We start from the raw sequence: 16,445 nt of genomic DNA on the forward strand, positions 1-16,445 counted from the left end.
GCCCTGAATTCAAGCCCTTGGCACATATGTTAGGAGGTAGAGATCAAGAGGATCATGGTTCAAGGCCAGCCTGGACAAAAAGTTCTGAAGACTCCATCTCAACTAATAAATTGAGTGTGGTGGTGCTGTGTACTTGTTAACCCAACTGTGTCGTAGGTTTAAATAGGGCCACGAGACCTTAATCTTGTTCAACAAATGACCAAAAGCAGAAAGAGAGAGTGGTGCAGTGCTAAGAAAGGTCAAAACCTCAGGACCACCACCCAAAACCAAAACAAATCCTCCAAAAGCCATTTTTTCCCCCAGTCCTGGGGCTTGCACTCAGAACCTGAGCACTGTCCTTGAGCTTCTTTTGCTCAAGACTAGCACTCTACCACAGCACCATTTCCAGCTTTTACTGTTTATGTGGTATTGAGGAATTGAACCCAGGGCTTCAAGCATGCTAGGCAAGCACTCTACCACTAAGCCACATTCCCAGCCCAAGTCAAAGGTTGACAGCTGTTCTATATCCCCATTTCCCTTTCTGGAAGTGGTCACAAAACAATGCTGGCCAAGCTGGGTGTGGTAGCTCACGCTTATGCCAGCCAAGGGAAACAAAGTCCTTTAGACAGAAAAAAGACGGAAGTGGTACTATGGCTCAAGTGGTAGAGTGTTCATTATCCTTGAGCCAAAAGGAGCTCAGGGACAGTGCCCAGGCCCAGAGTTCAAGACCCAGGACCAACAGAAACAAACAGCAGCAACAACAATTACCGCCCCCCCCAAACAAAACAAAAACAAAAATCCCCAGTGCTGGCCAGCCTTCACCAAGCACTGACACAGTGTTTCAGGTGACTCTGATGCTCTTTAGTCCTCTGACTCACCAAACCCACCCGCATGCTGACTCTGAGAGGGAAAAAACACAACTTGTCCTAAGTGGTCAAGAAAGAATCTGAACCAGACTGTCTGGCTTCAGGGCCTAAATTTAGGTTTAGGTTCATACACTGGTTATTTATAGTCTCTTTGGTAGACGTTAAACCCAAGTTCCTAGTTGTGTGTGTGTGTGTGTGTAAAGAAAGTGTGAATGAATGAAAACCTTTCTTTCTGTACTTCATGACTCCTTTTTGGTAGAGATTCAGGTCCTGCCCTATGGAAAGCAACACCCCGAATCATCAAGTGTGTACTGCAACCCGGCCTGCATGCTGCTGCGTTCATTCTTCGTAGCGTTAGGAATCTTGCCTTACTAGATCAAGCTGCTTCAATTTGCAGCTTACATACAACCCCACACAGCGGGTTGACTTCCTGAATGACTCCTACTCCCATTAGAGCAATATGGCTACAAGACCAATGTAATGTGAATGACAGACATACTCTCAAGCTGTTCTTGTGTGTTCGGGTGGGGATGGGGGGGCGGGGCTGCCACTAAAAGTATTTATTCTGCCATTCCTGAATGCTCTGTAGGTCTTGTGGCTTTTAGCTAGGTGTTCATACATAGGGTTAAAGCTGCACAATAGAAGCCCAGGAAACTTTCATCCTGGTCTCTCTGCTTGGGCCGGGGGGCGGGAGGGAAGCGGGTGGGCACAAACGAATCCAGGGCTGGATATTTCTGGCAAGAATCTGAAATAAGAAACCTCCATTTGGGGAGGAGGGGGGAAGGCTGGGAGGAAAATGCTTTAACGATCCCTTGGGTCCTCAGTGTCTTGAGCTATTCAGGAATTTTATTTTGACTTCAACATCTGACCTCACGATTTTTTAAAGGCTGGGGAAGCAGACATCAGACATACGAGAGTTACTGAAGATTTTGCTTTAGTCCAGGTATCATGTTAGTCTTGTTTATTCTGTAACAACTACCCTGGATATTTATTAGGCTTTTTTTTTTTCTTCTGGTTTTGGGGCTTGAACTCAGTGTCTGGGCTTTGTCCTTTAGCATATTTACTTAAGATTGGTGTGCTACCACTTGGTCCACAACTCCACTTCTAGCTTTTTGCTGGTTAATTGAATATGAGTGTCACAGACTCTTCTGCCCAGGCTGGCTTTGAACTCAGATCTCAGCCTCCTGAGTAGCTAAAATACAGCCACCACTTTGATTTTAAAAGGCAACCTCCCTCCCCCCACCCCCAACACAAGTGGCTCATGCCTGTAATCTTAGCTACTCAGGAGGCTGAGATCTAAGGATCACAGTTCAAAGCCGGGCAGGAGAGTCCAGGAGACTCTTATCTCCTGTTAATCATCAGAAAAAGTGAAGGTGAAGCTGTAACTCAAAGTGGTAAAGCACTAGCCTTGAGGGGAAAAAAAAGGCAGGGACAGCACTTACGCCCTGAGTTCAAGCCCCATGGACCAACCAACCAAAAAACAAACACAATAAAAGGCAACCCCTCTCTCCAAATATCAGCGGTCAGTCTTATTCTACAATAACTTATCGGTCCATAGCACCAGTACTAAAAACTGATAGTTGCTCAGATTTGAAAGCAGAAAGCTAGGAAGATATAAAAAGAATCTATTTCAGTCCATTTTTATCACTGTCTTTTCAGAATGTAACAGGAAACAGGCCGGATTAGGTCACTAGCATACCAGAAATGGATGCTGACAAAGTAATGGAGGGTTTGGTGAGATACTGGGTAGGTACACTTTTAGACACACAGAGCAGCTGGCACCAAGGAAAGTGATTCTTGCTTGAATCCCTTATTGCAAGCAGCCGCTGCCAAGCTAATCGACTCTCCTACCCCCAGATCTGCAGACATAATCTTCCTAGTACTTTCCACCTTCTAGCCTGTCATTGGTCCCCTGTCTGTCATTTGTGCACCAGGAGGAAAGGACCAGGTTTTGCTCATGGAACTGTCCTCTAAGCCTGTCCCTATATTGGAAGTAGAGTAGGAATTTCATGATTATATGTTGTGGTAATGAATTGACGAAAATGTCTCTTCCCTCATAAAAATTTTAACTAAGCTGGTGGCTCACACCTGTAAATCCTAGCTACTCAGGAGAGAGATCTGCGGATCGAGGTTCCAAGCCAGCCTGGACAGGAAAGTCTGTGAGGCACTTATCTCCAATTTACCACAAGAAAATCACAAGTGGTTGCTTTGGCTCAAAGTGCTAGACCGCTAGCCTTGAGCAAAAGAGCTCAGGGACAGAGCCCAGGCCCTGAGTTCAAGCCCCCAAACCAGCACCATACATACACAAAATTAACTGAAAACATTTTATGCATTGGAGACATACTGCTAATTATGGATACAGATAGGATAGCATTCTTTGAAGGAGAAGTGTTCTATATAAAATGATAGACCACCATAAAGCATCATAGAAAACTAAACCCCTGGGCCAGCCAATACTAGGTTTTCTCCAGTCAGAGGGTAAGGAAACTACCACAGTGGGAAACAGTAGAGCTCTTAGGGATTTTTGGTTTTCATTCTATCCATTACCATTGTCAAATTTTCTCCATGACTCCCAAAAGAATTGTCCCAGAAGATTAAAAAAAAAATCCTTACTTCCTAGAAAGACATTCTTTCCCATCCTACCCCATCCATTCATGGGCTGCACACTGAATCTCACTGTCCACGTGAGCATGAATAGATCAACACAACTATAGGAGTACAACCATTACGGCAGGGCTGTTACATCTGCTTTGTCTTCCTCACACGATGCCCTGACCTTTTGATGATAGAACCAAAAGGCCCACCGTATGCCAGGGTCATGCTTTGGACTTGCCAGCCTCCACAACCAAGAGCTTACTTAGTAAAAACCCTTATTCTTTGTACATTTCCCAGTCTGGGGAACCTAGTTACAGCACCCAGAAAACGCACTTCCATCAACCTTGACATTCCCAGGTCCCTCTGGGTGCGGCCACTCACCTGTGACTTTACCCAGATTGGTTTTCTGGAAGTCGGGGTTCCTGAGCTCTTCGGTGCTTGCAGACTTCATGACAGAGTTGATGGAGGACAGGGTGCTCATGAGCTGGGAGTTGAGGGAGCCAATCTGTGAGTAAGGCTCCCCGAAAGCTTCTGCCAGTTCACTGTAGTTGGCCGCCAGCAGCGTCTGCTGCTCGGCCAGCAGCTTCTGCACCCGCTCGATGTAGTGATCCAAGCCGGTCATCATTCCAGATGCAACCTGGGGTTCGGGGCCCTCCAGGAGGAGCTCCCCTATAGGTTCATCCCCAACACCTACGCTCCTCCGGCTGCCTGTTGGCCCCACAGTCAACGGTGGCGACCCACATGCTATGTTCCTCATTTTGAGACCAACCAGGTAGTTGTCGTGAATATTTATCTGCCCCACACCTGACTCTCTGGTCTTCACAGTGGATGGTCTGTCCAACTCTGAACTGCCAGAAAGCATTGTCCCAACCCCCACCGACCTTGTCTTGGTGGAAGGGTTGATGTCTTTGACTCGGCCTTCTCCTACAGCCACCGTCCTCATCTCCACTATCTGGGTGTTGGTCTGCTTGTCCCAAGTACTGAGGAACGTGTTGGTGCAGGAGTCTACGAGAGTGGCCGGGTCGGTGCTGGTGGACTGGTCTACCTGGCCCAAAGCCGTACTGGTGTGTTGGCTCGTGGTATGAGGCGCGGCCATGACAGCAACTTCCACCTGGCCCACGGCCTCCGTGGCCACGCTGCGTGAGGTGTACTCCTTGGGAGAGCAGACAGTCACATGGACAGAACAATCCCCACAGCCAATGGACCGCACATCCTTGAGGTGCAGGTTTGTCTGGAGGCTCGTCAGGTCGCTGCCAGACGTCTCCGTGTTGCTGCCCGTTTCACAGACGCTGACTTCCACACCCACACTCTGGTCTCGGGTCTCCACTGACCTTCCCGTGCATCGGTCATGCATTTCCACCCTCTCCTTCACAATCCACCAGTTCATGGGCAGCTCGAGCCCCACCATTTGACTCCGGCACTCGGGCTGGCAGGAGATGCCTATGCTACTCGTCTGCAAGGCGGTTCCAACACACGTGTCCACTGTGCTCACGTGACTGCCAACTACTTGGTCTCTGGTCTGCACCGTGGCTTCCACCAACTTGCTGAAGACCAGGGGCTGGGCCATCGTGGCCTTGTCCACTTTCTTCCTGGATCCCGCAGCCTGTAGCTCCTGTTTGAGTTTAGTCATCTCCCGGTCGTGGGTAGTTTCTTTTAGCTGTACCTCCAGGCGGTAGATCTTCTCTTTCAAGGCCTCGATGGTCTGCTGTTGCAGCTCGATTTCCTTGTCGGCTTCCGTCATCACTCCCAGCATGGCCTCTGTCACACTGACCCCCAAGTTCCTCGTCTCTGTGACTGTTCCTACCGCCGCATCCTTGCAGGATCTGGAGCCCCTCTGGTACACGATGATGTCATTCATGTTCCCGTCGCCCCCCACCGCCACCGATCGACGCTCTGGAGGCGGGCACTGCCCATTCGCCCTGGGCTCTGAGGCGGCCTCGCAGCTGCTGTCTTGGATCTTCTGCTCCAGCGCCTGCATGTCGGCGGTGAGCTGCCGGAACTCCTTGATCCTCTGTGTGCTCTGCTCCACGCTCTCCATCTCTTCCTCTTCATAGTCGATGTACAGCTCCCCGCTGCCCCTCCGGGCCCGGGAGAGGAGCTGGAGCTGGGAGGCATTCCCTGCGCTGTAGGAACGTTTCCGCACCCCGCACGCATCATCCTGCCAGGCGGCCTGCTGCTTTTTCAGCTGCGAGGCCAACTGCCGCTTCTCCTCCTGCAAGACCGAGATCTTGACCTGGAGGACGGGGATGGTTCGCACCTGCTCTTCAAGCTCCTTCAGGCGCTTCAGGGCGATGGCCATCTGCTCGCGGATGTGCTGCAGGTGCATGGGGCTCACGTTGGTCACGGGGGTGGAGATCCCTGAGCTCAGGGGGCTGTGGCGGATGGAGCTGCCCATGGAGGAGGTGGTAGCTGCCGCTGGGGCATAGCTGCCATACTCCCCGTTGCCTTGGTACCCGTTCTGAAGCTGCAAGGCAGGATGGTGGCTTCCAGAACCCATAAAAGAGGGGAGAGAGTTAGTGGAGCCCATGCCTCCAAAACTAGCCAGCCTGGGCCTTCTGAACTCGCCCGGTGTCATCTGCATGGTGACCCTCTCCTGTTCGAGTCTTCTCCGGGTCTCCATCAGGGTCTTGGTGACATGAAGGTTGTGCCTGGGGAGCTGTGGGGAGGGCGGGGGCAGCTGGCGACTTTCTGGGACGGTAAGGAATGTGGGTGAGGTCTCTAGCGGGGCAGGTGGCCGTGGGATGGGGGTTGATGTGACTAGGCTTCTGCCTAGGAGAAAGTTGGGACTCTGTTTGTTGTCATCACTGTTGGAGGATGAAAGCGATTCAGTGGAAGTCCAAAAGCCTGGCTGGCCCGGCGTGGTCCTGGAATCCGGGCATGGCACAGGTGGCTTCCGCCTCTTTTGGATGTTCACTTTCCTGATGGTGTTGCCCTTCTGTATGTCATCCACGTATTTGACGAAATCCAAGTCTAGCTGATAACCATAGGGGGTTTCCACACAGTAAGGGCCTTTCTGCTCCTTGTCATGGTCTCCATTCACAACATCTGCTTTTTCTAAAAGAGAGAAAATAATTATGTACCTTTTGGGTGCCAGTACTTATGGGGGCTTGAACTCAGGGCACCAAGCTCCTTGCTAGACTTTTTTGTTTTTTTGCTCATGGCTGATGTTCTACCAGCTCCCCAGTTATTAATCAGAGGTAAGAGTCTCTATGGATTTTTTTTTTCTGCCTGGGCTGGCTTTGAACCTTGATCCTCAGATCTCAGCTTCCTGACGAGCTAGGATGATAGGTGTGAGCCACCTGGTTATGCATTATGCATTTTGGTAAAAACAAAAAAACAAAAACAAACAAATTATGTACGTTGTAGCATAGTCAGCTGGTAAAAATTTAAGAGTGATAGATCTGTTTTAACCCTCGATCTAAAACTTAGCTGGTTACTTAACAGACTTCTCTGATCTTTCAGATTTCCCTTAAAAAAATATGGAGCTGCAAGAATTTAATTCACAAAGTTAAATAATGTAATGAGGCAAAGATTTTTAAGAGCCAAACACTTTGGTAAGTCCTTCCTAAATATATTTAAGAGAATTCATTTACTAAGGCTTCAAAGATCCAGATACCAGTAGTAGCCTTCTGCAATCCCAGCTATTTTTGAATAGCTGGTTGAGACCTGCCTGAAGGAATGAGGTTTGAAGTGAGCCTGGGTAGAAAAGTCCAAGAGACTTCATCTCCAATTAACCAGTAAAATGCCAGACTAGAGGTTTGGCTCATGTGGTGGAACACTGGTGGTAGAGCAAAGCCCTGAGTTTAAATCCTGGTTCCATGCACATGTACACACACACACACACACACACACACACACACACGCACGCACACACGCACACGCACGCACGCACGCACAGTTTCTAAGCATTGTCACATGGACTATCTCACTTGTACTCTATGGTCTCTAAGCCAGGAGCTGGTGGCTCATAGCTGTAATCCTAACTACTCAGGAGACTGAGATCTAAGGACAGTAGCTGGAAGCCAGCTGGGACAAGAGTCTGTTACAGTCTTCTCTCCAATTAACCATTAAAACAGCTAGAAGAGGAGCTGTGGCTCAAGTGATAGAATCTAGCCTTAAGCACAAAAGCTCAGGGATAACACCCAGGCCTTGAGTGTAAGCCCAGGACCAGCACACCCCTGCCCCGCCCCCCCACCTCCCAATTCCTGATTTACAAACTGTTATCTGGGACATAAAATGCTATCAGCAGTAAACTAACACAGTAATAGGTCAGAGCAGATCCATGTGGCCTAGTATGCACATGGTGCCAGTTTCCTCTCCCCTAAGTCCCCATTCTGCAGGCTAGGCAGACTTTCTAATGGGAGGCTGAGAGCCACTGGGTACCTATCTCCACAGGATTCTCTTGTGCTCTGGGACACCTTCTTGCCAGGAAGATGGAAGAGACTCTGTGTCAGAATCTCTACTACCTTGGCTGCCAGGGTGCTAAAATTCAAAGGGCAGACTTCAACTCTGTGTCCCCCTCTTAAAAACAAGAAAGAGCCAGAGTGGGTGGCTCACGCCTGTAATCCTAGCAACTCAGGAGGCTGAGATCTGATGGATGATCAAGGTTCAAAACCAGCCTGGGCAGGGAAGTCCTTGAACGTGTCTTATGTCCAATTAACTACTAAAAAGCCAGAAATGGAGCTGTGACTCAAGTGATAAAGTGCTAGCCTTGAGCCAAAAAGCTCAGGAACGGTAACCAGGCCCTGAGTTCAAGCCCCAGGACAAACTGAAGAAAGACAGGCCCACGTGCACACATGCATGCTGGCAGGCAGACAAACAGACACAAATACACACACACACACACACACACACACACACACACACACACACACACACACACACACACACACACACACACACACACACACACACACACACACACACACACACACAATAACCAAGAAAGGAAAGTTTTCTGTACTCTGAGTTTTTAAAAAAAATCTTTTTGACAAAACACCCACTATTTCAAAGAAACACCTGGTTATGATCCATCTCCACAGACGAGAAAGCTAAGGTAAGGCTGAGCTTCAATCACAGATCATGTGGCCTTTTAGTAAAGGCTACTTCTGGCTAAACCAAACATTTAAAAAAAGGAAACATAGGAACCTTTCAAAGCACAAGCCTGGCTGCTGCTGCTGACCAGAGCTATGCATTTCAGTTTTAAAAGCAAAGCCATTTCGTTTGTTTAAATTACAGGATTAGGTAATGTGTTTTCCTAGAGCCACACCAACAAGCTCTGCCTAAAAGCAGGGAGCAAAAATGTAAGCCATCTGTCCTGTGCCCCTAGATGGTAACTCTCCCCCCCCCCCCCCCCGAACCCTTCCCCCACGGCTAACACTACAGCTGATAGAGAGCAGAGCGCTTTTGCCTCTAACTTTTGAATCCTGAAAAGTACCAAAAAGAGGAACAAACAGAGGACAAGTAAGGGCACTTATTCTTTGTGTTTCAAGTAAAAATATTAGGGAAAAGCGGATTGTTGCTCAGTGGTAGAACACTTGCCTAATCTACTAGACACAGACACAGACACACAGACACAGACACAGACACACACACACACACACACACACACACACACCAGCTCCCAATCCAAAACATGAAGAACAATAAAACAGGATTGAACTGTTGTAGAAGGGAGGCATGAGGTTTTCACTCTAAAGCCCGTGGGCAGTGAATTCTATTTGAAAAACAAACAAACAAACAAAGGCTGTACACCTCTGAATGTCTAATTTCAGCCAGAGTCCATCCAGACCCTGGTGCCTGGAAACTTGTGCTCAGGCGGATAGAATGTGACTTTCCACGCTCGGTCCCTGAGCTCACTTCCAACTCCACATGGAGAGCACGCTCACTCAAAATATGCAGCCAGACCTGTTTGCAGGGCTGTCTGACATTCCCTAAGCAAAGAAAGAGCAGAAAGATCTCACCGGCTGGCTGGCGTGCAGAATTGGGGGTCCCAAATCCTTGGACTCTCTGGGGCTTTCCTTTCCTACCATGTGCAGAGTGTCCTGGCCAGTAGATCCTGCCTGGGACACCCCGGTTCTCACCCCATAAGGAAAAGCCTGTCGATGTTCACGTACCCTGGGCCGGCCCTGCTCAATGCCATAGGCCGAGTTCTCACCAATGAAGGCTCGCTGTAGCTCGCCTCCCCTCCCCGCCCCCCCCCCCCCCCCCCCCCCCCCCCCCGCCCCCAAGCCTGCTCAGCTGTCTAGCCATTCCCTGCTTTCTTGCTGTGAACAGGAAGCGGAGCCAGGAGTCTTCTGGAAAAAAAAAAATAAAACCAACAACTCCTCCCCCACCCCCCCCACCCCCCCCCCCCCCCCCCCCCCGTGTGCCCTTCACTCCAGTTTTTTTTTTCTTTTTGGCCAGGAATGCAAATAAAGCCAGCAATGTGCGCATCATCTTCACAGAGACACTCTGTCTTGCCCTGCCGGCCATCTGAGCATGAAAAGAGGCTGTGTTCCGGAGCGCAGAGCTACCGCCTCAGCTCCTGTCACCTGAGGAAAAGCAGGCCTACAATCAGCCACTGTTCTCCTGAGCTCCAGAACCTTCTCAGCCAGTGCCTAGCAGGGAACCAGCACTCAGCCCTGACATGGATCACAGTAGACCATCACTGCTGCCCTAGAGAATCAACAAAGCAGACCCCTTGCTAAATACGGAGTACATGCTTGTGAATAAAAATAGTTTTTAAAGTCATAGGCCATAGAATGAAGAAAATGTCTTCTGTGAAGGAAATCCCAAGTTGTTTCCTTCACAGAGCTACTTTTCGATAGGAAAACGCAGCAGGAAAACCCGTGAGCCAGCTGAGTCCCAACAAACAGAACACTGTACGACTTTGGTCACACCTAACTGGTCCATTCTTGGCTGTTTTTCAAGTTCACCTTGTAGCAATGGCCAAAGGCCTGGGTCATGCTCAGGCCTCCTCAGATAAACTCTGGACTTTTCCCTGTGGACACCAGAAGTTAGAATTTAACCACACCGGGCTTGATTACTTTCCAATCATCAAGTGTAAATCCAGGCTTCTTCCTCCAACAATGGAAAAGCCCAGATACATTCTCAAAGTTGTCAATTACTGTTAGCTATAGTACCGGTGATTCCAGAATCACATAAAACATTTCTGATTCCTGTCTTCCAGCCCATCTTTATATGTGCACTGGTAGATGCTAACAGAAACACTTCACAACTTTCTACCTATGGGGATGTCTTATCATTCTGTGTCAGACACAAAGCATTCTCAATACAAGTTTGTTGACTGACTGACAGTACTGGAGTTTGACCACAGACTCACACCTGCTCTTTCACTTCAACAATAGCCCCAGCCCTATTTTGGTTCTTTTTCAGACATGGTCTCAGGTTGGCCTGAGACAACCATCTTCCTCTTACTCAAGGCCTCCCTAGTAGCTGGAATTGCAGGTGTAAAGGCCACTTGACCCTGAGCAGCTGGGATCACAGGCATGCACTACCATGCCTGGTTTATTTTGTCCTGCTTACTTTATTTTAATTAATTAATTAATTAATTTTGTCGGTTATGGGGTCCTTCAACTCTTCAGCTCAAGGTTAGTGCTCTACCACTAGAGCCATAGCACCACTGCCAGCTTTTTCTGCTTATGTGGTGCTGAGGAATCCAACCCAGGGCCTCAGGCATGCAAGACAAGCACTCTACCACTGGGCCACCTACCCAGCCCTTGCTTACATTTTCCATAGGCTGGCCTCAAACCAATCCTCCCAACTTTTACCTCCTGAATAGCTAGGATTATAGGCATGAGCCACTGTTTCCAGCCAACAAATTAATTTTTTAAAAAACATCCATCATGGTCTCCTTTCTCAACCCCATACCATGTAATAAGATGTGAGACAGGCACACGTTTAAAAATCTTCACTGAAGCTGGGTGCCGGTGGTTCATGCCTGTAATTCTAGCTACTAAGGAGGCTGAGATCTGAGGATTGTGGTTTAAAGCCAGCCCGGGCAGGAAAGGTCATAGGTCATGAGCCTCTTATCTCCAATAAGCCACTCAGAAAACTAGAAGTGGCGCTGTGGCTCAAGTGGTAGAGAGCTTGCCTTGAGCTGAAGAGCTGAGGGACAGTGTCCAGGCCCAGAGTTCAAGCCCCACAACTGACAAAAACAAACAAAAAAACAAAAATAACTTCACTGAAGGAATATACAACTATATAATGTATAGATTTGAAAACAATTATAATGTCTCAAAGTTACTGTTTGTGAAATACAGTGTGAAGTTATAAGTGATTGTTAGTTTGTGCTTCACACTTAGTAAATTTTTACATTTATTGTTGTTGGTAGTGTTTGATTTTTCTTTTCTGTTTTGGGGGGGGCAGGAGAGGGGGACACAGAAATGGGGAGGAAGGGTAGACAAATGCAGTCCTGGTATGCAGTATACACTCTGTGGAAAATGAATGACATTACTTTTTGATTATTATTATTATTAATATTATTATTATTTTGGGTCTGGTCATGGGACCTGAACTCTGGGCCTGGGCATTGTCCCTCAGCTCTTCAGCTCAAGGCTAGCACCCTACCACTTGCTTATGTGGTGCTGAGGAATCGAACCCAGGGCCTCATGCATGCAAGGCAAGCGCTCTACCACTGAGCCACCTTCCCAGCCCCACTTTTTGAAGATCATTATAAAGGTGATGTACAGAGCAGTTATAGTGACGCAAGTCAGGTAAAAAGCACATTTCTTTTTGGGACAAAGTCACTCCTTCTCTTGCTCTCCCCTAATGTTTTCGTCCCCCTTGCCCAACAAGTTGTACAGTTCATTTCCAACATAGTGTCCGGTGCATATCGCTGCATTTGTTCACCCTCTGCACCTCCATTTCTGTGTTCCTCCTTGCCCTCCCAAAGACAGACAAACAAACAAGACAAAAAGAAAACAAAAAGCAGAGAAACAGGAAAAAAAAAAGATGTTTCCATTTCCTGGAGTTTATATCACATTTTTTAAAACTACCACAAGAAGTCACTATTCATAAAGCAAAATGCATGAAGAAAAATGAACGTGGATGACAGTGGGTGTGGCAAGAAGGTAAGCAGCATAGCACAAGTAGCCAGATATTCCTTGGTACGCATTCTCCTATATTCTCCTATGTCTCTACCCTTCTTTATTGTTAGTGTGAAATAGACTGAAATGCCACAAACCAGCCCTCTGGAATCTCCCTTCAAACACACAGGAATAATGTTTTGACCTCCCTTCTTGTTCCTTCCTCCATCCTGCTACCTGAAATCCATATATGATGGCTGGAACTAGCTGCCACCTTGAGCTGTGAGTTCACACCTAGGGACCAAGGAACAAGGGACCAGAAGGAAGCTGGGACTTTGGAGAAGAAGGGGCTTCGTGAATCAGAGCAACTATCCTACTCCCGAAGAGCCTGCCTGGACACTGATATACATGAAAGGGAACTTTCCAGCTTCCCCATCCTCCCCAGATTAAGACTACAATTTTTTTTTTAAAAAAAAACAACAGTTTGATCTGAGTGTTGGTGACTCATGCCTATAATCCTAGCTATTCAGGAGACTGAGATCTGAGGATCAAGGTTCAAAGCCAGCCCAGGCAGGAAAGTCAGTGAGACTCTGATCTCCAATTAACCAGAAGTGGAGCTGTGGCTCAAAGTGGTAGAGCACTAGCCTTGAGCAAAAAGAAAAAAAAAAAAAAAGCTCAAGGACAAGCACCCAGGCCCTGAGTTCAAGCCCCATGAACAGAACAACAACACAACACAATACAATCCAATAATTTGTAGTTGTTTTTCTGACAGTCTTGTGGGTTACAAAGAGACTGTTAACTCTTCAAGCCTGTTTGGACTAAGAGAATTATACCTGCTTTCATATAGCCAAAACCCCACTCACTGAAAGTATCTCAATCTGGAATTCTGTGAGGGCCAGATTCCAACCAGATCCTGGGCGCTGGAGGGTTGCTGTAGGGTTTATGAGAATTTTCTGAATGTCTAGAAACACAGCACTGGAGACCATGCCTGATTCCACCTCTCCCTGCATTACACAATACTTACTGAAAACTTCACTGCCTGCAGAAAAAGATCCTATTCTGGGGAATGAATAGGAGAAGAGTTTTATTGCCAAGCAATCAAACGAGATAATATTATAGGCCAGTTGGGAGTCACATGCCAACCTAACAGGAGTGAGGTCATTCACAAAGGCACATTATCAAATCACTGAGACAGTATGCCAAGAAGTGGCTGGGGCAGAATACAGTGCCCTGGAACTAAGGTTTGAGGCGCAGGTAAATGATGACAGCGAGTAGGAAAGGCAGGCAGGTGCTGGACAGGTAAGGAGATGAGTACAGGGAGACACCCCCCACCCCAGTCTTGGGGCCTGGAGTAGGGTGCCCCTGTCTGTTTAATCATTAGGTGCTTACTAGGACGGGCTAAGGGCTGAGAGGCATCAACAAGCACATTCTTGACGACTGTGCATGCGTTAGACTGAGCAGGCCAAGAAAGAAACTCACAGGGACCAGTTAAAATGCTTTGGTCTTTAAGGCAGGTGTAGACATAATAAAAAAAAAATGTATTCAATGTTCAACTTACAAGCCACATTGAGAGTAAAGGCCTCAATAATATTGATCATGCATCTACACTTAGTTATGAGAATGGAGACACCAGGTGAATGAGAGAAATATAGTGTGCTACAATCTCCATTGCCTACAGATGGCTGCATGGAAAAATAAACAGAACCTGCCAGGCAGCAGCGAAGCCAGAGCCTCAGAGGAGACAGCGCTATCTGAATGTGTACCAGCATGTCACGAACCAACGGGGCCTGCCCCCGGGCTACGTCCTCTCTCAGCTAACTTCCTCTCAGGAATCAAAGGATGAGAGAGTCCTTTATCCCCTTCCCCTGTCCAGTCTACAATTTGGACCCACCCAATACCAATCCAATAGCTTCCTGACCAAATTCCCATGCATTCAGAGACGCTGAAGCCACCCAACGGATGCCAACATGGTCTTTTATCTATAGAGTTACCTCTGATCAAGCTTAGTGCCCTGTCAGAGGGCACCTGTGTTCAGCCTTAGGAAGCATGTGGGGCTTCCTGGAAATTCTTTTGTATCAAGTGAACTAGAGATACTGGCATTAAGAAAAAAAATCATTCATGTCATCTAGATTCATAACGTCCTATTATGCGACGTTAGCTTCTCAAGGAAACTAACCTTCTGTCCAAATGATAATTGGTTTGGAAAGATATAAAAATGAATGTGCTCACCAGGAAAGAGATGCTTAGTAGGAAATAAGTACGGGAGCACTAATCTGAGAGCAGGTTTGCTCTCTAGGTAACATTTGGTCAGTAGACATTTATGGTAGTCATTACTGGGAGAGAAGGGTCTGATGGGTGAGGAGAGTCTAGTAGGTAGAAGGGATGCTATTAAATATTCTAAAACAGGGGCTGGGAAGGTGGCTCAGTGGTAGAGCACTTGCCTTGCATGCCTGAGGCCCTGGGTTCGATTCCTCAGCACCACATAAGCAAAAAGAAAAAAAAAAAGCCGGAAGTGGTGCTGTGGCTCAAGTGGTAGAGTGCTAGCCTTGAGCTGAAGAGCTGAAGGACAGTGCCCAGGCCCAGAGTTCAGGCCCACGACCGGACCCAAAAAAATAAATAATTAAAAAATAAATAAATATTCTAAAACACACAAGCCCTCCTGCCACCAACACAGAGTTTTTTTTTTTTTTTTTTTTTGGGTCCGGTTGTGGGGCCTGAACTCTGGGCCTGGGCGCTGTCCCTCAGCTCTTCAGCTCAAGGCTAGCACTCTACCACTTGAGCCACAGCGCCACTTCCAGCTTTTTTTTTTCTTTTTGCTTATATGGTGCTGAGGAATCCTAGGGCCTCAGGCTTGCAAGGCAAGCGCTCTACCACTGAGCCACCTTCCTAGCCCAACACAGAGTTTTTTTAGTCCTAAATGTCAACAACATCCAGGCTGAGGAAGGCTGGCTAAAGACAGTGAGTAGAGCAAAAACACCACACATTGTGGTTGAGAGTCTAGCCATATGAGCTAAAGTCTTCCAGCCTTCCATTTCCTAACAGGACTATACCACTGCACACAAAGGACAGAATGACCAACACTCTACTATGTACTTGGTTGCTCTCTCTTAGCTTTTCTTTTTCCCTCATGGCTGGCACTCTATCACTTAAGCCACAGCTCCACTGCCGGCTTTCCGATGCTTTGTTGGAGATAAGAATCTCATGGACTTTCCTGCACAGGCTAGTTTCGAACTGTGATCCTTAGATCTCAGCCTCTGAGCAGCTAGAATCACAGGCACGAGCCACCAGCACCTACCTGTGTCTGAGCATTTAAATGCACCCCCTATCTGCTAAGTAGGAATACCATGACTTCTTTGTCCCAGTTTTCCTATTGCATGCTCTAGGCCCAATTATCTCTAAGGGCCTCACGAAGAATAAGTGCCCCTGTGTGCAACCACCTCATGCACAGATCACATGTTCTTCTTTGCTAGATATTTTCCCTCACTAGTAAAACTGAAGGACTTCGCTAATTCCCATGAATGCATTGTCTCTTTGCACAGGAAGCACAGGAGACCTTGTCCGAAGAACTGAGTCCATCCCACAGCAGTCTTTGTCACAGATTCCCACAAGTTTGAGGGGCACAGGGCAGTGGCACCCTGTTGCTGTAAGTGGCCAGGAAGTCTCTGGTCAGCTTAGGCCTGGGAGCACAAAAGAAATGCAACAGGATGAACTCAGGAGAGGTGAGTTCTCAGGAGGCCAATTATTCAGCCTTTGAAAGTGAATTTGTGTTAGCAATTCAACCTCTCCGGGAAGCGGAAGTGTGGTAGAGAAGACATCCAAACAGGACCACCTCCGGAACAAGTTCAGCAGGAAGTCTCTCCTGAAGACACTGTTAGCTTTCAGCTCTTCTAAGCCCAAGGAGCAACCCACCCTGGGTCAAAACAGTGAGGAACTCAGTTCACACATCAGGGAACCTACAATAGTCACTCTAGTTACC

The 16,445-nt window shown here is 47.7% G+C and overlaps 1 protein-coding gene across 4 annotated transcripts in view; it reads right to left on the minus strand.

The window, feature by feature from the left end:
* The window catches only part of Kank1 (KN motif and ankyrin repeat domains 1), a 183,280-nt gene that overhangs the window by 24,559 nt on the left and 142,276 nt on the right, over window positions 1–16,445 (minus strand). For 3 of the 4 annotated variants that reach the window (XM_042699354.1, XM_042699352.1, XM_042699353.1), the window contains exon 4: window positions 3,822–6,494. In XM_042699354.1, the coding sequence (XP_042555288.1) occupies window positions 3,822–6,494 (2,673 nt within the window). Of the gene's footprint in view, window positions 1–3,821; window positions 6,495–9,403; window positions 9,534–16,445 lie in introns of those variants that run through there. The other variant, XM_042699355.1, reaches the window with a different exon arrangement.

The sequence above is a fragment of the Dipodomys spectabilis genome, unplaced genomic scaffold, assembly GCF_019054845.1.
Source record: "Dipodomys spectabilis isolate Male_0828 unplaced genomic scaffold, ASM1905484v1 ptg000241l, whole genome shotgun sequence".
Lineage (NCBI taxonomy): Eukaryota > Metazoa > Chordata > Mammalia > Rodentia > Heteromyidae > Dipodomys > Dipodomys spectabilis.